A 21063-nucleotide genomic window follows, 5' to 3' on the forward strand; every position below is an offset into this window, starting at 1 on the left:
GTGTTGCAGGCATATCACTGAGTCAGTGTCTGTGGGAATGTCGTCGAGCAAAGCCAGCCTTCCCCGACTCCGTGCCGCACTCGTGGGTGTTGTTGGCACTGGCATGGTGTTGTCTCACAGCTGAATCGAAGCACATACCTTGGCATCCATGTGGAGTGAGTCAGTCCCAGCCTCACCACGGCCTGGGCACGAGGGAGGGATTCTTGTGGAGCGCTTGGCTTTGCTCCCACATCCCCAACCCTGTTTGTGCCGGAGCCATCCTCACTGGGCTGCGATGTGCTGGAGTTGGAGGGGAGCCTGCCTTGGATTTCCTGCCTTCCTGTCGAATTAGTGCCCCGTGTGGGAGGTATTTTCCTTCCTAACAGAGGTTATGGTCCATCCCACGGAGCAGAGAGTGCTGGTTTGTCCCGTATTTGGGGGAGAGCATCACAGCATCCCTGCTTGCTGAGGTTCTGTGTCTGCCACTTGCAGCTTTGCTGGCTGTCTGTTCCAGGTGTTCACTGATGGTTCAACTCCTTGGAGTATCTCCCATCACTGTAGTGCCCTGTATTTGATAAGGGAGCTTAATGGGTTTCAAAGCGTTTTCATGGTAAAATGATTATAGCTTAATTTCTGAAAGTGGATTTTCTGTTTCTTGTCTCATTGTCACTCTTGAGGGAAACCCAGGCTATTAAAATATATTCTGCAGGACACAGGAAGAGGAAGCCAGGATGTCAAGGTGCTTTAAAATAACCCCTCAACATACTACCACTTTTTCTGACTGTGGAATCGTTTAGAAAGTGGAATTATTTAACTGCTCTGATTCACTATGGAAATATATCTCCCTGCAGTTACAGTTTGGCTAGGAAAACAGGCCCAGCAGTGTCTGTATTTGTTATTTTGCTCACATACATCATATACACTTTCCAAGGAATACAGTAGTACTCATGTACATAAATAACCACCCAGAGAGCCTTTACCAGTAGTCACCTGACCAGCACATCAAGGATGCCAGATTGTCTTTGGGTAAATAGTGGCCAGCACTACTATTTGCATTTTCACTATCAAAAATGATACTAGAAAATAATGTGTATTGTTATGATTTATAGGGTTGAATTTTGGGGGGTTGATGGGATTTTTTTTAGCATTTTCCCATTGGGAACATATTTTGGACGTGTCCCAGTCCACACTAAACCTCCATGCGTTTTCTGATGTCATTTGCATCAGTTCTTCACTGGTTTACTGGCACAGCTTATACTCAATTTCCTGGCCAAACAAACAGTAGTGTTAAAAATCATGTTTTGACAGGATTGCATCTGTACAGCAGCACAATGCTACTGAGTACCGCAGGTATGAAAAGAGATCTGTGCTCCCAGGTGACCTGACAGTCTAGGAAACGCTTGACATGGAATTTCTGTGTCCAAAGCCCTGTCTGTGCAGAAGAGGGGTTCAGCAGAGAGGGGCTGATGCTGTGTAGTGAAGGGCAGTTCCATGGGGCAAGGGGCTGCTGTGACAGTGCCGTGTTTCCTGTCCCCAGAGCCGCACTGACGCAGTGCTTTGTGTGCAACTCTGTGACCTCACTCAACAAACTCATCCAGATGGAGAATGACCCTTCAAAATACAAGAGTTTCACAACTTATTGTCCTGGCTCTGTGCCAGTACAGTCAGGCACGGTGCTGCCAGCACATCTGGGGGTAGCGTGTTAAAGAGTGAGGGGGCACAATTATCTGGAACATTTCTGCTCCAAACTCTACAATCATGCCCCAAATTGAAGGACTTGCAGGAACAGCTGCAGTAAAATTCCCTGATGTATTGGGACTTGCCTGATACTTACTGAATATTGTGTGCCTAATGTGCTGCAGTGTATAAAAAACTTTGGAGGTTGATTTTTACTCACCTGTAAAGCTCAGTTTTCAGGAATCTCTGTCTTTGGAGTTAGGGTTCCTAAAAATGTAGAAGTATGCTCAACACTGCTGTGGTTTGAGAGTGATGGGCAGGAGAAAGGGCAACAAAAAATACTGCCTTGTCCTCAAATAAGAAGAGAAATTATTAAAAAAACTGTGAAGACCAGAAAGACCTAACTTCTTAAATACCATGTCTTATAAATCTCATCTTATTTGGCTCCATTTGCTGCTTATTCTAGCCATTTCATTTATAGGATAATTAAGGGATTTACCTTTTAAAGGTCTTGGGTTTGTTTTCAGATTTAACCATTCCAGCAGTTAGATGTGAGCCAAAGGATTTACAGGCAACAAACAGCCTACGTGAGCTGCATTTACTGGAGGGATGGAGGAGGGCTTTCCCTTTCCTGCATTTCCTGAGAGACAGGAGCTGGGGGCTCTGGGAGGCTTGGGGACAGCTCTGGAACAAGAGTGTCCTGCCTGTGTGGCAGGAGATCTGCATTAAGGCACTGTCCATAGCTGTCCTCTGACGCACGAGGAGCACACGTGTCACAAAACAATGCAACCTAGAAAGTCAGAGCGTGTGGGTTGGCCAGATGGCTTTTATCAGCCAAAATGAACCTGCTTTTTCCTTTCTCTCCCTCTTTCTCCTCCAGAAGCCCTTCAGAGACCGGTAGTGTCAGACTTTGAGCCGCAGGGTCTGAGCGAAGCAGCTCGCTGGAACTCCAAGGAAAACCTCCTCTCCTGCCCTAGTGAAAATGACCCCCATCTCTTTGTTGCACTGTATGATTTTGTGGCGAGTGGGGACAACACTCTCAGCATAACTAAAGGTAAGGTCACTGGCCAGAATTCCACTGGGAGTGTAGGAAAGGTGTAGGAAGGAAAATCACTGTGAAATAATTAAGTTCTGCACCAAACCCTGTGGAATTTTTTTTACTGTGGGAAATCATCTTAAACAAATACAAATATTTCACAAAGTCATGACCTTTTTAAAGGTTATAACTGTCTTTCTTTATTGCATTGGGCAAGAAACTGTTTGTCAAACTAAATTCTCCATTAGGATCAAGAATTTGAACTGAGAAATTAAACTAAGCTGATTTTGGAGGCTGGCCTCTTATTTTCACAGTTCTCCAAAACACAGTCCCTGTATGAAAAATGACTGTACAGATATAAGGAACCCAGAAGGATTGAGTAAGAAAACACTGTATGTACTCCAAGTCACATCTACTTACCTTCCTAATTGAAATTATTTTTTTATTGTTTATCCACTCCAGTTCTTTCCTAAATCCAACAAGGCAACTCAGTTTAAATAAAATTTGCTGGATTCATTTTTTAAACTCGAGCAGTATTGGAGCTGGTGCAGAACTGCAGGAGAGCCTAAAAATCTGAAGCATGTGACTTTATTTGGCTTGGAGAGATCCACTCAAGCTTGAAGAGAAACACATGCTCCCTGCTGAGTCAGATACCTATTCTTACAGAAGATTATTTAATGATCTGCTGGGCAGAAAGAACTTATCTTTGTCCTCCACTCCCAGGCTTACCATGTCTAAACCCATTTTTCCCTTCCCCAAGGTGAAAAGCTCCGTGTGCTGGGCTACAATCACAATGGGGAGTGGTGCGAGGCTCAGACCAAGAACGGGCAGGGCTGGGTCCCCAGCAATTACATCACGCCGGTGAACAGCTTGGAGAAGCACTCGTGGTACCACGGGCCGGTGTCGCGGAACGCCGCCGAGTACCTGCTGAGCAGCGGCATCAACGGCAGCTTCCTGGTGCGGGAGAGCGAGAGCAGCCCCGGCCAGAGATCCATCTCCCTGCGCTACGAGGGCAGGGTCTACCACTACAGGATCAACACTGCCTCCGACGGCAAGGTAGGCAAACCTCTGCCTCCAGGCTGGGCAAACCTTGCTGGGGTATTTGGTGGGTAGAAGTCGAACGGAGCAGTTCCGCGCTCTGTCGCAGTAAACTGTGAGATTCTGACATGGGACAAAACAGTTCTGTTCCTTTAGCAGACTAATACAGAAGCATTTTCTCTCTTTCTTTAATGGAGAAAGTAGTAGAGCTAAGTCAGAGCAGAATCTAATAGATCATTAATAAGAGATCCTGAGAATTCTTGTCCCTTATGTTCAATAGATAATCTCTGACTGTCAAATCAGAAAAGTCAGCGCCTGTTGCTAATAATCCTGTAAATATTAGGGACAGAATGCTTTCTGAGGTATTCTGCAGTATTTTTAACTACTGTTTTGATTTCTCTACAGTATTTCAGCGTGATCATTGGAGACGGGTAGGCACTTTCACTTTTATATGGGCTTTGTCCCCAGTTCCTTCATTTTTTCCCTAGATTGTTGTGTGCTGTAGCAGTGGTGCAATGCTGTGCTTTGTGGATGCTGCAGAGAAATGTTAGCATAAAAGTGTAGTTTTCCACAGGTTTTTGTTTTGATTTCATGGAAACATTTCTACTGGCATTGGAATTTGGAAAATATTGTTTTTTAACAAATCTGTTTTAAGCAGTGTCTCTTTAGATCCTGTGCAGAAGTTGAAGTGTGGGTCTGGAGCATGGCTGCTGAGGCTCTTCTTGCCAGCATCTAATAGATGACAGATTCTGTGCCATTAAATTTCTCCAAAAGAAAAAAAATAAGAGTAATCAAGTATAGTAGCAGCCCACTGTGCCCAATTTTCCTTTGTCCTGTGAGACCTTTACTCTTCTTACAGCAAAGCTGACAGCAAAATCTTTAGTACGAAAATACAGAGAACTGTTACACCATGTTTCCTATTTATCAGACTCAGCACTCTAAAACCTCCAGTAAGATAACCAGATTTTATTCAGTGATGAAATACTTTTTGTCCCCTTTAGCAAATGGCTTGTAATTTGAGACAATTCTGACCATGTTATTTAAGGCAACATATTTCCAGCTTATGGCATTTTGATTCTTCCTTCTCCCTCCCATGTAGACACTCTCTGTGGTCAGCATCAGCTCTGTGAAGAGCTGACATGCAGCATACTTGAAGGACTACAGACAACCTGGAATATTATTCCTCCTCCTGTCTCTGTGGTGGATATTCCTTCTATTCCCATTGATGCTGGCAGATGAGCAGTGCTCACATATTTTGAACCGAGGGCTCCTGGGTTGGTGTAAATAAGCATGTGTCCGTGAGGAGACAGCACATGTTCTCCATTTGAGCTGTAATGGAGTTTGGCATATGAAGGCTTTCATCCCAGCAGAGCTGTTTTTATCCCAGAAAAACAGTTCTGCAGAGCTCCAGTAATCCATTCAGGTCCGTGTTAGCCAGGTTAACTGTTCATTTTCCACAAAGTTGCTTGCATTGGTGTTTTTGAGAAAAAGCACAGGTTGGAACAATTCACTGAAGCAGATCTGCAGCCCATGGTAGTTGGGAATACGAAACTGAGCAGCAGCAGCAGTGACCGAGACCTGTGGCTTTTGGGTGTTGCAGGATCAAGCACAGAGGTAGCCACAGTCCTCCTGATGCTGTGCCAAGTGCCAGCATCCCTGCAGAAGGGGCAGTTTGCCACGTCCATGCATCATGTGCTGCAGTTCACAGCCTGGCGTGTTAAACCTCATCGGTTTTAATTTGCGTTAACGAGCCGGGCAGTGAATCGCCACATCTTAGCAGCAGATGTGCTGCTGGGCTGGGGACACTGTGCTCTTCCAGCACCCTGTCCCTGGCTGTCAAAGCTGAGGAGCTGGGAAGAGAAGCAGCCAATATCCCTGTTTATCCCTCTGCAGAATGGAGGCTGCTGGAGCAGGTCCTGCTCTGAGCTGCTCGTGTCACTCTCTATTTATTACTGGCTTTGCAGCAGATCGTGGCTGTGCTGGAGGAAAGAAAGCTCTTACCTTCACTGCCCTGAGCACCTGGGGCCCTCCCAGCCTGCTGTATCGTTAGTCAGCCTGTCCAGGGAATTTAATATCTCCCAGTGCTCAGTAAGGATGAATGGCTTTGGTGGGATCATATCCTGTGCCTGACAGAGCATGCTTTGGGAGAAAGAGGTATTAGAGGAACACGTGGAGCAGCTGCTGCTCAGCACAGTGCTGTGTCCTGCATTGCAAAGCTTTACCCAGACTTTTTCCTGGGAGAAAATTGAAGGGACTAGAGAGATCAGAGGTTTGTACATCTTAATTTTAGTACAAATGATATTGAATGCATTGGCGTTCAGCAACTTCAAAAAAATTCCTCTGGGAATTTTTTCTTTATTTCCCACTTTAATGGGTTGTATTATTTTGGACCACCCTCTAATGTTTTCTTTTGGTGGTTGGGTTTTTTTAAGGAAGGTATTAAAAGTGACCTTTCTTGATTTGGCTGGCGCAGTGCAGCCAGTCATCTGGTAAACCACTTCCGTGGTACAGAGGCCTTGGTTTTCCTGGCTTGATAGTACTTGAGGGAAAACCTATTAGCAACCCAACTGAATAAATAGCCTTGTCCAGCCAGTTCTTCAAATCCTGCTGTCCTCAGCAGGAAGGAAACAGGACTGGGGTCCTGCATGAGTCTCTTGGATCTTCCAGTGGCTGAATTGGATGCAGACTTGAACCTCCGTGGATTTTTTGGTGTGGATGTTCAATTTTGTCTGCTGAGTGCGGAGCAGGAGTGCCACTGGATTCAGGATGTGCTGAGGTTAGCACAGGCCAGTTTAACCACCTGTACAAAATACCCCAGCCAGGAAGAAGAGATGTGGTCTGGTGGCAGAAGTGCAGGTGAGCAGCCCATTGCTGCAAGCAGAGCCCCTTGAACAGGACTGGTGTTTATGGTTTGTTTGATACACAAAAATTGACCAAATAACATGTCAACAACATAGCCAGGAAGCAAACTTGAGTCTATAAAACTCAGATGCTGGGTCTGTCACCTCTCTGAGAGTACAAGTCAGCAGCACCACGTGGTTTTCTGGTTGGGTGTCATTGGTGAGAGGTTAGAAAAAACGTGCCTACAGAATAAACATGTTTAATGGTGGAAGTTTAATTTAATGTAAATGGAAAACTTCATGAGTGTTAAGGCATGGAGTGTTGTTTTTGTGGCCTGGACAGGGCAGTCCTGTGCTGTCCTCATCCTGCTGCAGCTTTTCTCTAAAATCTTTGGCCATTTATTTAGCTTCTTTCTCCTTCTGTAACAGGATCATACAATCTGTCACACTAAATACAGATATCTCTAATTTTCATGAGATATAACTTGTCATAAAACCATGGGGGAGCTTCCTTCTCCATGCTCTCTAATACTTCCAAGTAATCCTGGAGTTCAGCTTTTTCTACATCCATATTTTTAGATTTTAATTCTCAGTGTAACATGGGAGCTGCTCATACCACTGCAAGTACTTCAAGTCGTTCCCAAACAGGCATGGCTTGTTCTAAATTGTGATTGTACTGACTAATGCTTGGTCACTCACACCAAGCAGCTGTAACAGCCTCTTATGTTGTCACTTTTATGTTCTGAGAACATCTGGTTTTAAGGTGATTGCACCTGTTTGATCATGAAAAGCGCTGTAGGTTTTTGTAGTTTGGTTGGGGTTTTTTTTGTTTTGTTGGAGAGGAATTTTTTTAGCCATAGTGTTGAAACGAGATTTCAGAGGAATATCTGATTAATTCTGGTAGAGTTGTGAACATGCCCCCCAGGAGGTTGCCATTATTTTCCAGTCTTCATTAAAAAGACTAATCAAGTTTGAGGGTGGTTTTGTCCCTTCCTGCAAATGTTTTTTTCTCTTGCAAATGCAGCTCCCTTTTTTGTTGGTGATACTCTCTTATTGCTGGAGCTTCACAGATCCATTTTCTTTTACCATCCAAATATTCTGTCTAGGTGAAAGAAGTGGAATTTTACCCTAAGTCTGGGATTTTTGGATGCCTGGCAGCCCCATCAACTTCCCAGCCTCCTGAAATCCCAAACAGATGGCCAGTGCACATGCAGAAACTGTTGAGTGTACATCCAGCGTGTCAGAAGCATTTGTGAAGTTTGATCATAGCTGTTGGCATGTGATGTGAGCAGTGGGACTAGCCTGTGGCCTGAACAGGAATTTGGGTGGCCTAACATGGTGCTGCTCTTCTTGCAAGCTTGTCCCTTGCCAAACCTTGGTCCTTTGTGAGAAATGGAGCTCTTCTGTGTTGTAGGCTAGACTATGATGCAAAATGCATGTTGATACAAACATTTCTCTGTCTCCTTCAGGTGTAACCAGCACTTTTGAAATAATTAAACTTTGAGCTTTTTTCACCTTGCCTGGTAGAAGGCTGGGCTTGAAGATGAAAACTGGAAAAAACACAGCTCTGGTGGGAGGGAGTCAGTTGTCCATTATCTTTAGCAGGATTTTAGGCTTAAAATGGATCTTCTGTATAAATGTTAAGAAGGTAACAAATATGGGTTATCATGCCTCGCAGCAGGTTTTCATTCAATGGTAATGATTTTCCTTCTGTGCTATTGATCAGTGCCCATCACAGGGATGGAGCAGACCAGCTCCTCACTTCATGCTAAACCTCTGCAGAAGCTCAGGCCTAAAGCAGGGAAAGCTCTGGTTTGCCAGTGATGCTTCAGGGAGAATTTAGGCAGGTCATAACCCAAACAGTAATAGTGAAGTCAAGACACTGAGGGTGACAACCTCCCCATACTCTCCAGGAATGTCCCACTGACCAGCCTTTTGAAAAAAGACATCTCAAGCAACAGCATGCCAGTCTAGTGCTATTTGCAGCCATTCCTGCCCTGTTGTTTTGGCAAAGTGCATGTATTTTCTCCTGAATCCATGCCTTTCCCATGTAAGCATTGGTTGCCCTGGGCTCTGGAGCTGGTTGCAGAGCTTGTGGAGCTCCCAGTTCCCTGGCTCCAGTAGAAGCAGCGCCACATTTTGCTTTCACAATTTTACGATGCAGTTCCTGTGTGCGAGCTCCCCGAGGGGCATTACCTGAACGAGCTCTTCCCTTCCCCTTTGCTTCCCAGCTCTATGTGTCTTCAGAGAGCCGCTTCAACACCTTGGCAGAGCTGGTGCATCACCACTCCACCGTGGCAGATGGGCTCATCACCACGCTGCACTACCCGGCGCCCAAGCGCAACAAGCCCACCATCTACGGCGTGTCCCCCAACTACGACAAGTGGGAGATCGAGCGCACCGACATCACCATGAAGCACAAGCTGGGTGGAGGCCAGTATGGAGAGGTCTACGAAGGAGTCTGGAAGAAGTACAACCTGACAGTGGCTGTGAAAACTCTCAAGGTAGGACTCGGTCTCGGAGCGTTCCCCATTCAGCTGGGAGCAAGTTCAGGCTGGCTGCTTGCCCTCGCTTCTGGTTGTATTTGCGTTGATGGTGGGCCTTTCTTTGAGTGCTGTAGGTTGGAAATAGAGTGTTTTTTAAAGAGCCTGATCCTCTTAGGGTTTATGTGATACCTATAGCACTCGTATCTAAACAAAGGAGGATGTTAACAGCACAGTTTTTACTGGAGAATGGATGAAACCTTAGAAAAGCAAATAGTGCCGCGGTGTCTCGTGTGCAGGGTGTGGTAGAGGTGAGCTGTTCACGGATGAACACACCAGCACAAGCTGGTGTATTAAGGAAAACTGTGGATTGTGAGTCAGTCAACATAAAATTCAAAGGCTGTGCTTCAGGGAGGCTTTACATGTTTTGATTTTCTGTCTTATGTGGTGTCTTTCCCAAAAGACAAGCTCCCTATGTACCTGGAAGTCTTAAGCAACTGTTCACAGCTGCTTCTTATCAAAAGACACAAGAGGAGGAAAAATGGTATGCAAGCTGAGGTATATTAAAATTCATAAGTGGCTTTAATGAAGAACTGGATAATCAGTTCTGTTTCTGGCTCTGCTCCCTGATTTCTGCGTCTTGGTTTCCTTGTCTCTTGAAATGCAAATAGTGCTCTGTGAGTTCATAAGGTCATTTCTTAATTCATCTATGTTTATAAAACTGTCTTGAGATCTTCTGGCACCATCTGCATGCATTGCATTTGATTGCTTAATAGGAGTTTATGCAAACTTGACACCATGTTCTCTCTCCTCGAATGGGGACATGGTTTGGTCTTGCAGAAACAAACAGAACCGAGGGTTTCGTTTGTTTCTTTTGGTTTTTCTGCAATGGAAATTTTGAAGTGGAGAGAACTGTGTAGATGCTTCAGTGTCAGGGGAAGAACTTTTCCTTGATTTGGGGAAAATATTTCTTCCTTGCTCTCCGAGCGGCGGCTGCCTCAGTACTTCTGGGTTGCCATGGCTGCAGAAAGTATTTTCATTTTGGCCTTTTCTGTACTCTGGAGGTTCCTGCTGCTGCTCCCGGCGGGGGAGTCCAAGTGCCGCTTGCACAGGGAGCGAGTGACATCTAGTGTTGTCCCTGCTCGGGCTTGCTGGAGCTCTGTGGTGCAGGTGGGTGGGATGTGACCAGGTTCAGCACAACACCTGAGCACTCACACAACACTGAGCAGAGCTCAGCTCTTCCCTGGAGCACGGCTTGCAGGAACATCTTCCTGCTGCTGGTTGCAGTGTGTGAGGATTCCTGGTGCTTTCAGGCTTCCCATCTTGCTCCAAACTGAAGTTGTTGCTTTCATTCTCTTCTCCCTAAAACCCATCAACAAAGACAAGCTGCATGTTATCCCATCAAATCTGTTTGTGCAAAGGAGAAACCTTAATACAGACCATGGCTGTTTCAAATAAATAAATATTTAATGAAACACGAGTAAAAGTGGTTCATAATGTAGTATGGAGCAGCACGATCCACTGGGGAGTGTAAGAACAACCAGGAAGAGAGTTGAGAAACACTTCAACCTGCAATTACGTACGCTAAAACCATCCTTAAAAGCAAATTTATAATCCACCTTCTTTAAATCCATTAGTCTACTGCCTGACAGGTGGGATTATAGCTTTCTTCAAAGTTTTGGGAAACATTTTAAAATCACATTTATATCCCAGTTCTACTGGGAAAAACAAGCCTTTTGCAGCTTCTGCCTGAATCTTTGGATGACTCATTTTATTTTCCTTTGAGAGAATGTTTTTCAAAACTTTGTATGATTCTTCTTGCTCCTTCCCCCTCTACCTCAGATATCTCTATAAGAAAGATAAAGGAGAGCGAAGACTAAAAGAGAGAGGAGGAAAAAAGTCCTCCCAGCATCTTTTTGAATAATGATGCTTATGAACACCCATTTGTTGTTCAGTTTTCTGTCAGGTGTCTAAAGATAGCTCATGGCTGGCTCAGAACTGGAGAAGAAGCGATGGAAGCAGCACATGCTGTTCCTCAGTGTTTAACTGCAGAGGGCAAGACCATGTTTTGGTTATGAGATGTTGCCTGTTAAAATCCATCCCTGGCAGCTCTGTGAGTTGCACAGGACCCAGTATTTATCAGGGGTTATTACAGCAGGGCACACTCTGAATTTGTGGTGTTACCCCGAATTGGACAGGAGCAGAAGGCAGTGGCTGTGGGGACAGGGGCTCTGTGACCTGCACTGGGCCAAGTGCAGCCAGTTGTGACTCTGGCCACAGCTGCTTCTCCTGAGGGCCATTTAATGGCTGAGCTGCTGGGAGCTGGTCAGCTCAGCACATTTCTTATTGCTCACCTCGGCTCTGCTGCCCCTAGGACTGCTGCTGATTTTTCTTTTTTTTTTTTCTCTCTCCTTTATTTTTTCCCTGGCAGAGAAGCCTGTGTTTTAAATTAGGCAACATGTAACCCTGGTGTCCCTTAATGCCATGGCATGGCCCTGTGCTGTGCTGGGAAAATGCTGGACAGCCAGAACTGTTTTATTTCTGCCATGGTTCAGTATAGTGGGAGCTGGAAGCCATTTAAAGCTTGGTCCTTTCCACGAGATCAGGTTTTCAGAGAGGTCATTGCTACAGTGGTTCTCTGTATGTGTCCTTCCTATTAATATGGTCACTGAGAGGCAAGAAATTTCAAACTGTGGAGCAGCTATGCAAAGGACAAACCTTCCAAGGTTTGTGTGGCATGAATAAGACAAAGGGATATTTAGGATAATTTTGCAGCCTGGATTATTAACCCATTTTCCTTTGCCAAAGAGAACAGTTTAAGGTTCTGCTCACAAGGACCTTTGGACTATTAGTTTTGACAGTGTGTTGAGCAAATCGCAGCTGTCAATCAAGCTAATTGGCAATGAATAGTAAATGATTGAATGGAAGTGTTGGAAAAATGGTCTCAGTGCTAAGTGCAGAGCAGGGAGCTGGCTGGATCTCACAGTGGCAGCCCACTGTTATCGTTCTCACCAGCAGCAGTAAATCCTTTCCAATCCTTCCCTAAAACACTTTGTCCATGTAGCCTGTCAACATTAATCCATCATTGAAAAAAATATGGATATAGAAAGAAACATTGCTTTAGGAATAGATCTGTATTTTTGCACCACTTTGAAGTGACCTTCCGGCCATTTGGGGCGTATCTGCTTCAGAAAAATTTGTCTTTTGAGCAAGATTGTATCTTCCTTGGTTTTGTGCTGTGCCAAGTAACGTTATGGTGCCCAACAAATTGGCAATAACCTCTACCCAGAATGGGTACATCATGGGTCAGGCTCTAAATGCCAGAAATTAATCTGTGAAACCTTAGGTTTTCAGTCACACCACGGCTGCCATCGGTTGTGCCTCCCTGACTGAGAGAGGGGATTTCTTGTTCCTGCTCAGTGAACACAAGGGCCTGCCTTTCAGCAGCCTCTCAAGCATTTGATTGTGGTGTATCCTTTCTTTTATGTTCGTTCTTGTTCCTTTTCTGTACTTTTTATTTAATGTTATTTTTTTTTTTCTGTTAGGAACAAGCTTGTTTTTCCTTTTCCACTCCCGAGTGTTTTGTGAGAGACCTTTCACAAAAGGGATATGGATTTTCTTGCCCCAGCAAGCTCAGCTAGTATGAAAATGACAAAAATATGTATTTTTAAAATCATACAAAAAATTAATGTTTGTAACTCCCTGGCTTTGTGTTGTGGCTACAGGGAAAAATTACTGTGTGAGAACTGTGGCGTATGTTGTCAGTTTGCAGTTCTTTTTGTGTCCTCATACAAAAATCTGTTTCTCCTTTGTGTACACTGCCTTTGCCAAAGCTTTGCTATTGTTTTGCAGGAGGATACCATGGAGGTGGAAGAGTTCTTGAAAGAAGCTGCAGTAATGAAGGAGATCAAGCATCCAAACTTGGTGCAATTATTAGGTAAGTGATAAATACCCAGCAGAGGGATTTGAACTAAACCCTTGTGCAGTGATATGGATGTTAAGGAGCAGATAAGCTGCTTACCATACCAAGGCTTTAAATACAGACACTTATTGTCTGGCAAAATTCACAATTTGTACCACTAATACATGATTTTTAATGATCTCGTCTCCCTAATGTTTAATTTGCCAGAGGCTGAAGCAGAAAATTAAGCCCCTCTATTAACCACTTCCAAGCAGAATTCATTCTTTCCACAAGCTCCATTTTTCTGCCTTCTGGAGGTACAAATTGCCTTCTAGGATGAAACCTGAAGATTCACTGATGTTCTCCAACATTCGCTGTCAACTTTCTGTTGTTCCCCAGGGGTGTGCACACGGGAACCTCCTTTCTACATCATCACAGAGTTCATGACATATGGGAACCTGCTGGATTACCTGCGGGAGTGTAACAGGCAGGAGGTGAATGCTGTGGTGCTGCTGTACATGGCAACTCAGATCTCCTCAGCCATGGAGTACCTGGAGAAGAAGAACTTCATCCACAGGTAGGAAGGACAGTGAGCACCCTTGAATCTTGTGCACAGAACAATCCTTGATGTATTTTCCTCCCTTTCAGTGTATCACAGCATTGATTGGTGTCATGTATTTAACACACTAGTGCAAATCTGGCACAGTCTATTAACCTGCCCAAAGGATGGGTTTTCTCTCAGGGTTTTTCTCCTGCCTTTGAAGTAGATGCAGGTGAAAGACACATCAGTATTTTCATGTTTTGGGCAAGGCCTCAAATGTGAATTTAAGCCCAAAGTAGTGGACTTTTAATGGACCACATAAGCCACTTCCTTGTTTCTAGCAGCCTTTCAAACCAGCTGCAGTTGGTGATGCTGGATATGTGCAGGTCCCCACAGCAGAATCACCCTCCCAGCACCGCCCCAGCCCCTGTTCCTTCTTGTTTGGTTCACTTTGTTTTCCACTGCAGGGATTGTTCCATGCTATTGTCCACATTGTGTATTCACTTTAATAAGCATTTCTACTGTCTTAAAAGTCTCAGGGACTCTGACCTTTAAAGTGTGCTGCAATTATGGCTGGAGCTTTGCGTTCCTTGTCTGCAGAAATGGGCTCCTGGCAATGTAATGACACATCCTGCGCCGGGGCTCGAGAGTGGCTGAGCTTTGTACAAGATGCTCTCGGTGTCGTAGCGTGACCTTTCCTGCCCAATTAACTGGAATATGGAATTAGCACGTGGTTTTTTTTTTTCATAGAGACAAATATGAAGATCGTGTGTAAAGTTCTAGGTGCTCCTCTAAGCCGTGAGTTGCCTCTGCTGCTTGAAAGGCCTGGTTAAATGTCTCTATCAGTCAATAAATTGAACAGTGATGCTGCCAATTAAAATTTCCAGCCTTTGATTTGCTCTGTTGAAAGGATTTTGTCCCTTCAGCCTGCAGGAAGTAAACTTTAAAAACTCCTTTGTGTGAATCTCATTTGTCTTCTCTGCCATTCATTTCATTTCCTCTTACTTTTGATGACCCATTTATCTAAAATAAATAGTAGCTTTTTTCCTTATCAGCCACCCCCATAACCACCTACCCAATTATTTGAAGAGTGTTGTCACAATTCACATCCATGGATTCAAATGCTGTGCTCTGACCTCATTTAATGAATCCGGAAGGAGGAGGAATTTGATTATGGAGAGGAGCTTTTATTTAGATACACATTGTAGTAATCAGCATTGATAAGAAGGTACATTCAAAAACACTGTGAAATTTAAATGGGCATCCAGTAAGATGTACTTTTTTTCTGTTTTTTAATTTATTCCAGTTGAGCAGAACAAGCAACAGAAACAGCAGTGTCTGCCTCATATCTAAAGATCTCACAGGAGCTTCCTGGTACAATCAATTTTTAGTTCAATGTGACATAATCTGGAAAAGTGTTTTTAACAAAACCTAATATTATGGGAAATGTGCTTCTGTGCTTTACATTTTTATCCTCCTGAAGCATTTCCAAGGATGCAAACAGCATGTACAAGCCAGGGAAGTGGCTAATGCCACTCTCACCTGCCAGGGTGGGGCCAGTGATGGAAAAAAAATGTGAAGACAAAGTTAAATCTGCTTTTTGCCCAGTCCTTTGAAAATGCCAGCACTGATAGCAGAGGCTCCAGCAGGTTTGCAAAGGCCAAATGCTGTTTTTGAACAAGCTGTGTTGTGAAAGGTGGTACACCTGGGAGGAGGAAGAGCAGGGCTGGGAGCTCATCCTGGTGCTTAAGCAAGGACTGGAAAAGGAGTTCTGGAGAACTACTGGTGTTGGCCAGGGTGACTGAAGTGCCACAGAGGTGGGCAAGAAGTGAGGAATTGAAACTCAGTTTATTCAGTGTTCATCCCAGCTATTGATAACTTGAGCACTGACATTTCTTTGGAATATTTTTATCCTGAGGGTGGCAGCTTTTATTGAAAGTGAGGGGGCTTCTTGAAGCTCTCACTTCAAATTAGAAGGAAAAAAAAAATTTCGGATGACAGTCTTATGAAGATGGAATGAAAAATAACTTTCCCTCTTGTGTGTGTGCGTGTAACTCCAGAATTTCTGTGTAATATTTGGATCAAAATAATCACACAGGCCCAGGTTTCTCCGGGAACAGCAGGCTTCCTTGCTGTCGCTAAAAGTGAGACAGTAAAGAATTCTCATTGCCTATTTTTGCCTCTTCTTTTTAGGGACCTTGCTGCCAGGAACTGCCTTGTAGGGGAGAACCACTTGGTGAAGGTGGCAGACTTTGGCCTGAGCAGGTTAATGACAGGTGACACCTACACAGCCCATGCTGGAGCAAAATTCCCCATCAAGTGGACTGCACCAGAAAGCCTGGCCTACAACAAGTTCTCCATCAAATCCGACGTCTGGGGTAAGAATTTGCATGGGCAAATTAATGCAGATGATAGTCTTCTTTTTCAGGGCTGGGAAATGAGGCTGTTGTGGAACATTTCAGCAGGGAGCAGCAAGTTCTCTGGTTTGAACCACGTTGTTCTGTGAGCTTGTCAGAGTGCAGGAACTAATCTCTGCTTAGGCAGACTCAGCAGAGCACAGAGAATGCTCACCTGATTTTATATATTTGAATTGTTGGCAAATATGAAAAGTAAAGGGTACTGTAGTGTTTATAGAAATGTGTGAAATGGGGCTGAAGTGCACCAGTGCTACTGCCTTGATGGGGTTCTGGCACAGGACTATGAAGTGATACATTATAATATAGCCAAAAACTTTCTAACTACTTCAAGGAGTAAAGAATCTGGTTCATTTTATGTTTAAAAAAATAATTATGTGTGTATCTGTCTAGTGATAGCTCCAAGCTCGTCTTTCTGCATTTTAAAAGAATAATCTTTGGAATGAGATGAGGAGAAGCAGAGGGAAAATTTGATGACAAATGGTTATTGAAGAGCCCTGAAGTGCTGGTGATAAGAGTAGACTTAGCTAAATTGAGCTATATTGTATCAAATCTGACCACAGAAAATCTCATTGTACTTTTGTCAGTACATTTCTTTGGGTTTTATATCTCTGCAATAGCTGTTGGTCAAATTCTCAAAAGTGCCCAGTGACATGAGATAGAAGTTTGTGGAATGTGGTCCCAAAGGCACTTGGAAAATGATATCCTGAGCATCTTCTGTGTGTAAACCAACAGACAGTAGTGAAGCAGAGATGAAGTTTTCTGCAGTTTGGGGGAAAATGTGCAGAGAAAGGTTTTATGTTGAAGAAACTTTTAGTAGATGGCTGATGTAAAATGTTTTGTAGATGGAGGAGGAAAAGCCAAAGCAGGCTCCCAAGGAGTATGTGATTGCTGACTTTGGGTTTCCTTGTGGTGTTGGCTGCTGAGTGTCTGCCACAGTCGTAGGATGTTGCTGTACTGCTGTGGTGGCTGCAGGATCCCTGGTGCCTTTCAGCAGCAGAGTATTTGGGGTGAGGAAAGATCCCAAAGGAATATGGGGTATTTTAGTTGGGGTTAATGTAGCCTCAGGAAGCAGAGTTGGGGCAGTGGACTTTGGGATCTCATCAGAGATCAGCTGTCCCCAGAGGCCAGGGCTGCTGCTGGGCACGCCAGGGTTTAGATGTTTTCACCTCACTGCCTCAAGACAGCAATCAAAGAAAATTGTGCACAGAAATGTCTAATGTAAATTGCCCTGGGTGGCGTTGCCATGTAATGTGATGTGATTTCCTTACTTATGCAGAATTGTAATCGCTTTCTCTTCAGGTTAAGAACAGAAAAGGGTGACTGAACTAATTACATGCAGGTTGTTGAACTGGTGTTGGGTTTATTCTGTGTGCCTGACTCCTGGGTTAGCTGCCTGACCCCGCTGCTGACCTGCATCCCCACTGACTGCTGCCACTTGAATGCCTGTTCCAAGACCCTTTTTGTGCTCTCCCCTTTCCTATTCAGCTTTCCCTGGGCCCAAAATGTCTCACCCTCACCATATCTCATTGGTAGCAACTGCTGAAACTTTCCTCTCGCTGCTACCTCCCAAATTCCCCTTCCAGACCACACTGCAGCTAAACAAGGGCACCCCAAAAACACTGAGCTATTAAAATGTGCGAGTCCTCCAGGGAGAGGTTGCAAATGAGAGGAGCTGTCACACTGAGGGAGCGACTGCAGTGCAGCAGTGAAGCGGTTTCAGCTAATCCACTGTGAAGTCTCTTAATTGTGCCTCTAATAGGACTTGAAGGATCTCAAGGCGTTCGGGTTTGAGACAACTGATACATTGAAAATTAGTCTAATTCTACCCTGTCATATCGCAGGAGACTTGTGTGTGCTGATGGAGAGGCTTGTTACGCTTCTTTCACATTTAAGCTGCTGCTGAGCATGGGAACTGAGCCACCCAGGGCTGGTCTAAGTGTGCAGCACTGTTTGGTGACTACTCCCACTAAACATCCTCTCAAATTCAAGATGAAAACAAAGCTTATTGATTTTTTTTTCCTCCCTCTTCTTTTTTTTCCCTTTCCTCTTGTTCTCTACTGCAGCCTTTGGTGTTCTGCTGTGGGAAATTGCAACCTATGGTATGTCCCCTTACCCTGGGATTGACCTGTCTCAAGTCTATGAGCTGTTGGAGAAGGACTATCGTATGGAGCGTCCTGAAGGCTGTCCTGAGAAAGTTTATGAGCTCATGAGAGCATGTAAGTGTTTCTTAGCCCTGCACGTGCTGCTTTTTAGCTCTGCAAGGGTGCAATAAAAGTGCAGGGGTCTGGCTATGTACCACAAGGCATGAGAATCCCCTGCCAATATCAGGGAAGGTGCAGTGCTGTGTGGAAGTGTTTGGTTAAAACTGCTTTCTCTAGAGGATGAATATGTTATGAAACCAGCTGTTCATCTCTACTGGGAGCCCACAGGCCCAGAGAGGAGATTTGTTGATGATCTCAATGCTTCCTTTGTCTCCTTTTTCCTGACAACTTAAAGAAAAGTTTGTGCTCCAAGGATGAAGCAGGAGCTTCATTTGGCTTCTTGCAGGACTGACTGTGCCTCTTCACTGTGGCCTTTTGGTCTGTGACTCAGTGCCCTGCACTCTTCCCCAGCAGTGCTCAGCACCTACTGTCACACACTGACACCAAAACCTGATTTAGGGAGTGCTGGGTGTCTGCAGCCGTCACTGAGCCAAAGTGGTTGCAGACACTCAGCACCCTGTAAATCACATTTCCACGTCAGTATTTTATCTCAGTGTATTGGAAGGGAACTGTGATTTCTGGCTCCTCCTGGTGCAGGGTACTGAGTGAGTGTCTGCTGCTGGAGGGAAGATTTGAGTGGTGGTGTGCTTTTTTTCAGGCTGGCAGTGGAGTCCTTCTGATAGACCATCCTTTGCTGAGATCCATCAGGCCTTTGAAACGATGTTTCAGGAATCCAGCATATCTGATGGTAGGTCAGGGTCCCTGTTGGACCAGCAATTCCAGGGGTGAGGTCAGGGCTGACTGCATCCTTAACTCTGCTGTTACTCATAGACTGCTTTGCAATGAAACTCAGTCCTGTCTTATACTACCTGGTGTAAATGATGTAGAAAGCAGCTATTTTTTTACATGTGGGTATTTTTTTCTGGGCAAACATCTCATTTTAGAGAGGTGTTTGCCCATTTCAAATGGCCGAACAACCCCAAGGAACCCCTGTTTTGTGTTGTTCGCTTTTCCTTTGTGCTGCTAATTCCAAACAGATCACTAATTTTTTATCTTCAGTTGATTGCAGTGATTGTTTTTCTTCTGTGCATTGCAGAGGTGGAGAAGGAGTTGGGAAAGAAGGGCATGAGGAGTGTAGTGAGCAATTTCCTGCAAGCCCCAGAGTTGCCAACCAAAACGCGAACATCGAGGAGAGCTGCCGAAAGCAAAGATGCCAACGAGGGCTTGGAGACTGCACATGCTCGAGGCCAGGGGGAGTGTGGTAGGTTTTAATTAAAGTCATTATTCCTTCAGGAAATACAGGGGAAACAAAATGCACATCTAGCTCCAGGCCCTCACGTAGGCAAAGCTGTGCCTAATCACAGGTGCCATCTCTCTGTACCAGCGCGGTGTTTCTGGGTGACAGGCTGCTGAGTTTGCTGTCCTGGGTCCAGAACTCCTTTTATTAGTTTTTGCAAAGGTGGATTGTTAATTCTGGAGCCAGATACACGCAGCAGCTGGGAGTGTGAATCCTTAACTGGCTGAGGGACTGGTGATCTCCCTGCTGTTGCATAGAGAAGCCCTTGGAGTTCTTTTAACTTAACGGCTGTTGCCTGCAGCTCCCTAAAGACCAGAGCCTGAGCACAGAGCTCTCTGATCATATCCTCTTCCCATTCCCTGGCAGGAGCTATCTGTGGGATCTCCCACTGCATCTGAGTGCTGGGTAATCTGCTGTGTTCAAGCCACTTTACACTACCACACTGCATAATTTAAAGCAGGGTGATAGCTTGGGTTTAGCAAGCCCCATAAGGGAGGTTTCTTCACTGTTGCATCCTACCAGATTTGTGCTTGCAGCACAGAAGAGTATTACTCTTGGCAGGCACCAAATATAATTTCAGTGAGGGACAAAGAGGTATTTACAGACTCTTCCATAAAATTAAACTTCCAATCAGTTTTTTCAGGCACTTACCTTCCATTCCGAGGTAATAAAAGCAGTGCTAAAAGGCTGAATGAGTACAGGAGATTTGTGTCTAGCTCTATGCTTGAAAAACAAGAATGTAAAATGAAATGCACTGGGGGTTTTTTCCAGCTCCTGTTGAGGCTGCCTCTTCTGACCATTCATGTGACTGACCTCTTTTGTGTAATGTCAGATTCACCCAGTGGTACATGTGTCAGTAACCAAAGTACATCTGGGCAGAGGGGGAGGAAAAAGAGGGGATTTAAAATGTTGGCAAAAGAAAGTATCAGTGACTCAGGAAGGAAGGCTATTTACCATATATAGGAAATATAATTGCCTATTATTACAAGCTTTTGAAGTTAAAATAATTTCATTTAAATACTTGAGAGGTTTGAGAAATTAAAGTACAGCAGGCATAATATGATTTTAACATTATGCTGGGAATCATTTCATTCTTTACCGTGGAAGAAATTTTTTCACAATAAAGTTTTACTGCAATTTCCCTTCCAATTGTCAGTGTTTCCATAGCAAGTCCAGCAGCTGGAAGCTGATCCTTAGTGCTGGCTGCTAGATTTCTCTGGTTTTCTGTTCCTCTACTGTGTCTGTACTCAGTAAGGCCATGCTCTGGCTCTTCTGGCTGTCCAGGTCCCTCTGGGTCCCCTGGGAATGGTGCATCTGCAGTGTTCCTGTGCAAACATGTTGTCTTCTCAAACTACGCAAATATTTTTTTTCAAATTCATTCCCCTCAACCAAAATCCATTCCTCAGCCAAAATCCTACCCATAGCATGATGATTACCAGTTTGTGACTAAGAAGCATCCTTCCTTATGACTCTGCTTCATCTCCCTTCTTGCTGCCTAGTCAAGCTGTAAATGTATATGCTGCCCTGCAGGCATTCCTCCTTTGGATTAGAATGCCATTGGAGTGCCTGGCCTGGGAACGAGCCCCTCTGTCAGTCAAGCACAGAGACCTTCAGGACTCTCTATGAATTTATTATAAACCATTATTCATTTTT

At 44.5% G+C, this 21063-nt stretch overlaps 1 protein-coding gene across 3 annotated transcripts in view; it reads left to right on the forward strand.

Annotated features, from left to right (window-relative positions):
* The window catches only part of ABL1 (ABL proto-oncogene 1, non-receptor tyrosine kinase), a 77832-nt gene that overhangs the window by 52491 nt on the left and 4278 nt on the right, over window positions 1-21063 (forward strand). For all 3 annotated transcript variants that reach the window (XM_064393280.1, XM_064393281.1, XM_064393282.1), the window contains 9 exons: window positions 2537-2710; window positions 3453-3748; window positions 8802-9074; window positions 12906-12990; window positions 13354-13531; window positions 15689-15873; window positions 17976-18128; window positions 18772-18861; window positions 19210-19374. In XM_064393280.1, coding sequence (XP_064249350.1) covers window positions 2537-2710; window positions 3453-3748; window positions 8802-9074; window positions 12906-12990; window positions 13354-13531; window positions 15689-15873; window positions 17976-18128; window positions 18772-18861; window positions 19210-19374 — 1599 coding nt within the window. The remainder of the gene's footprint in view (window positions 1-2536; window positions 2711-3452; window positions 3749-8801; window positions 9075-12905; window positions 12991-13353; window positions 13532-15688; window positions 15874-17975; window positions 18129-18771; window positions 18862-19209; window positions 19375-21063) is intronic.

This window comes from Passer domesticus, chromosome 18 (assembly GCF_036417665.1).
Source record: "Passer domesticus isolate bPasDom1 chromosome 18, bPasDom1.hap1, whole genome shotgun sequence".
Classification (NCBI taxonomy): Eukaryota; Metazoa; Chordata; class Aves; order Passeriformes; family Passeridae; genus Passer; species Passer domesticus.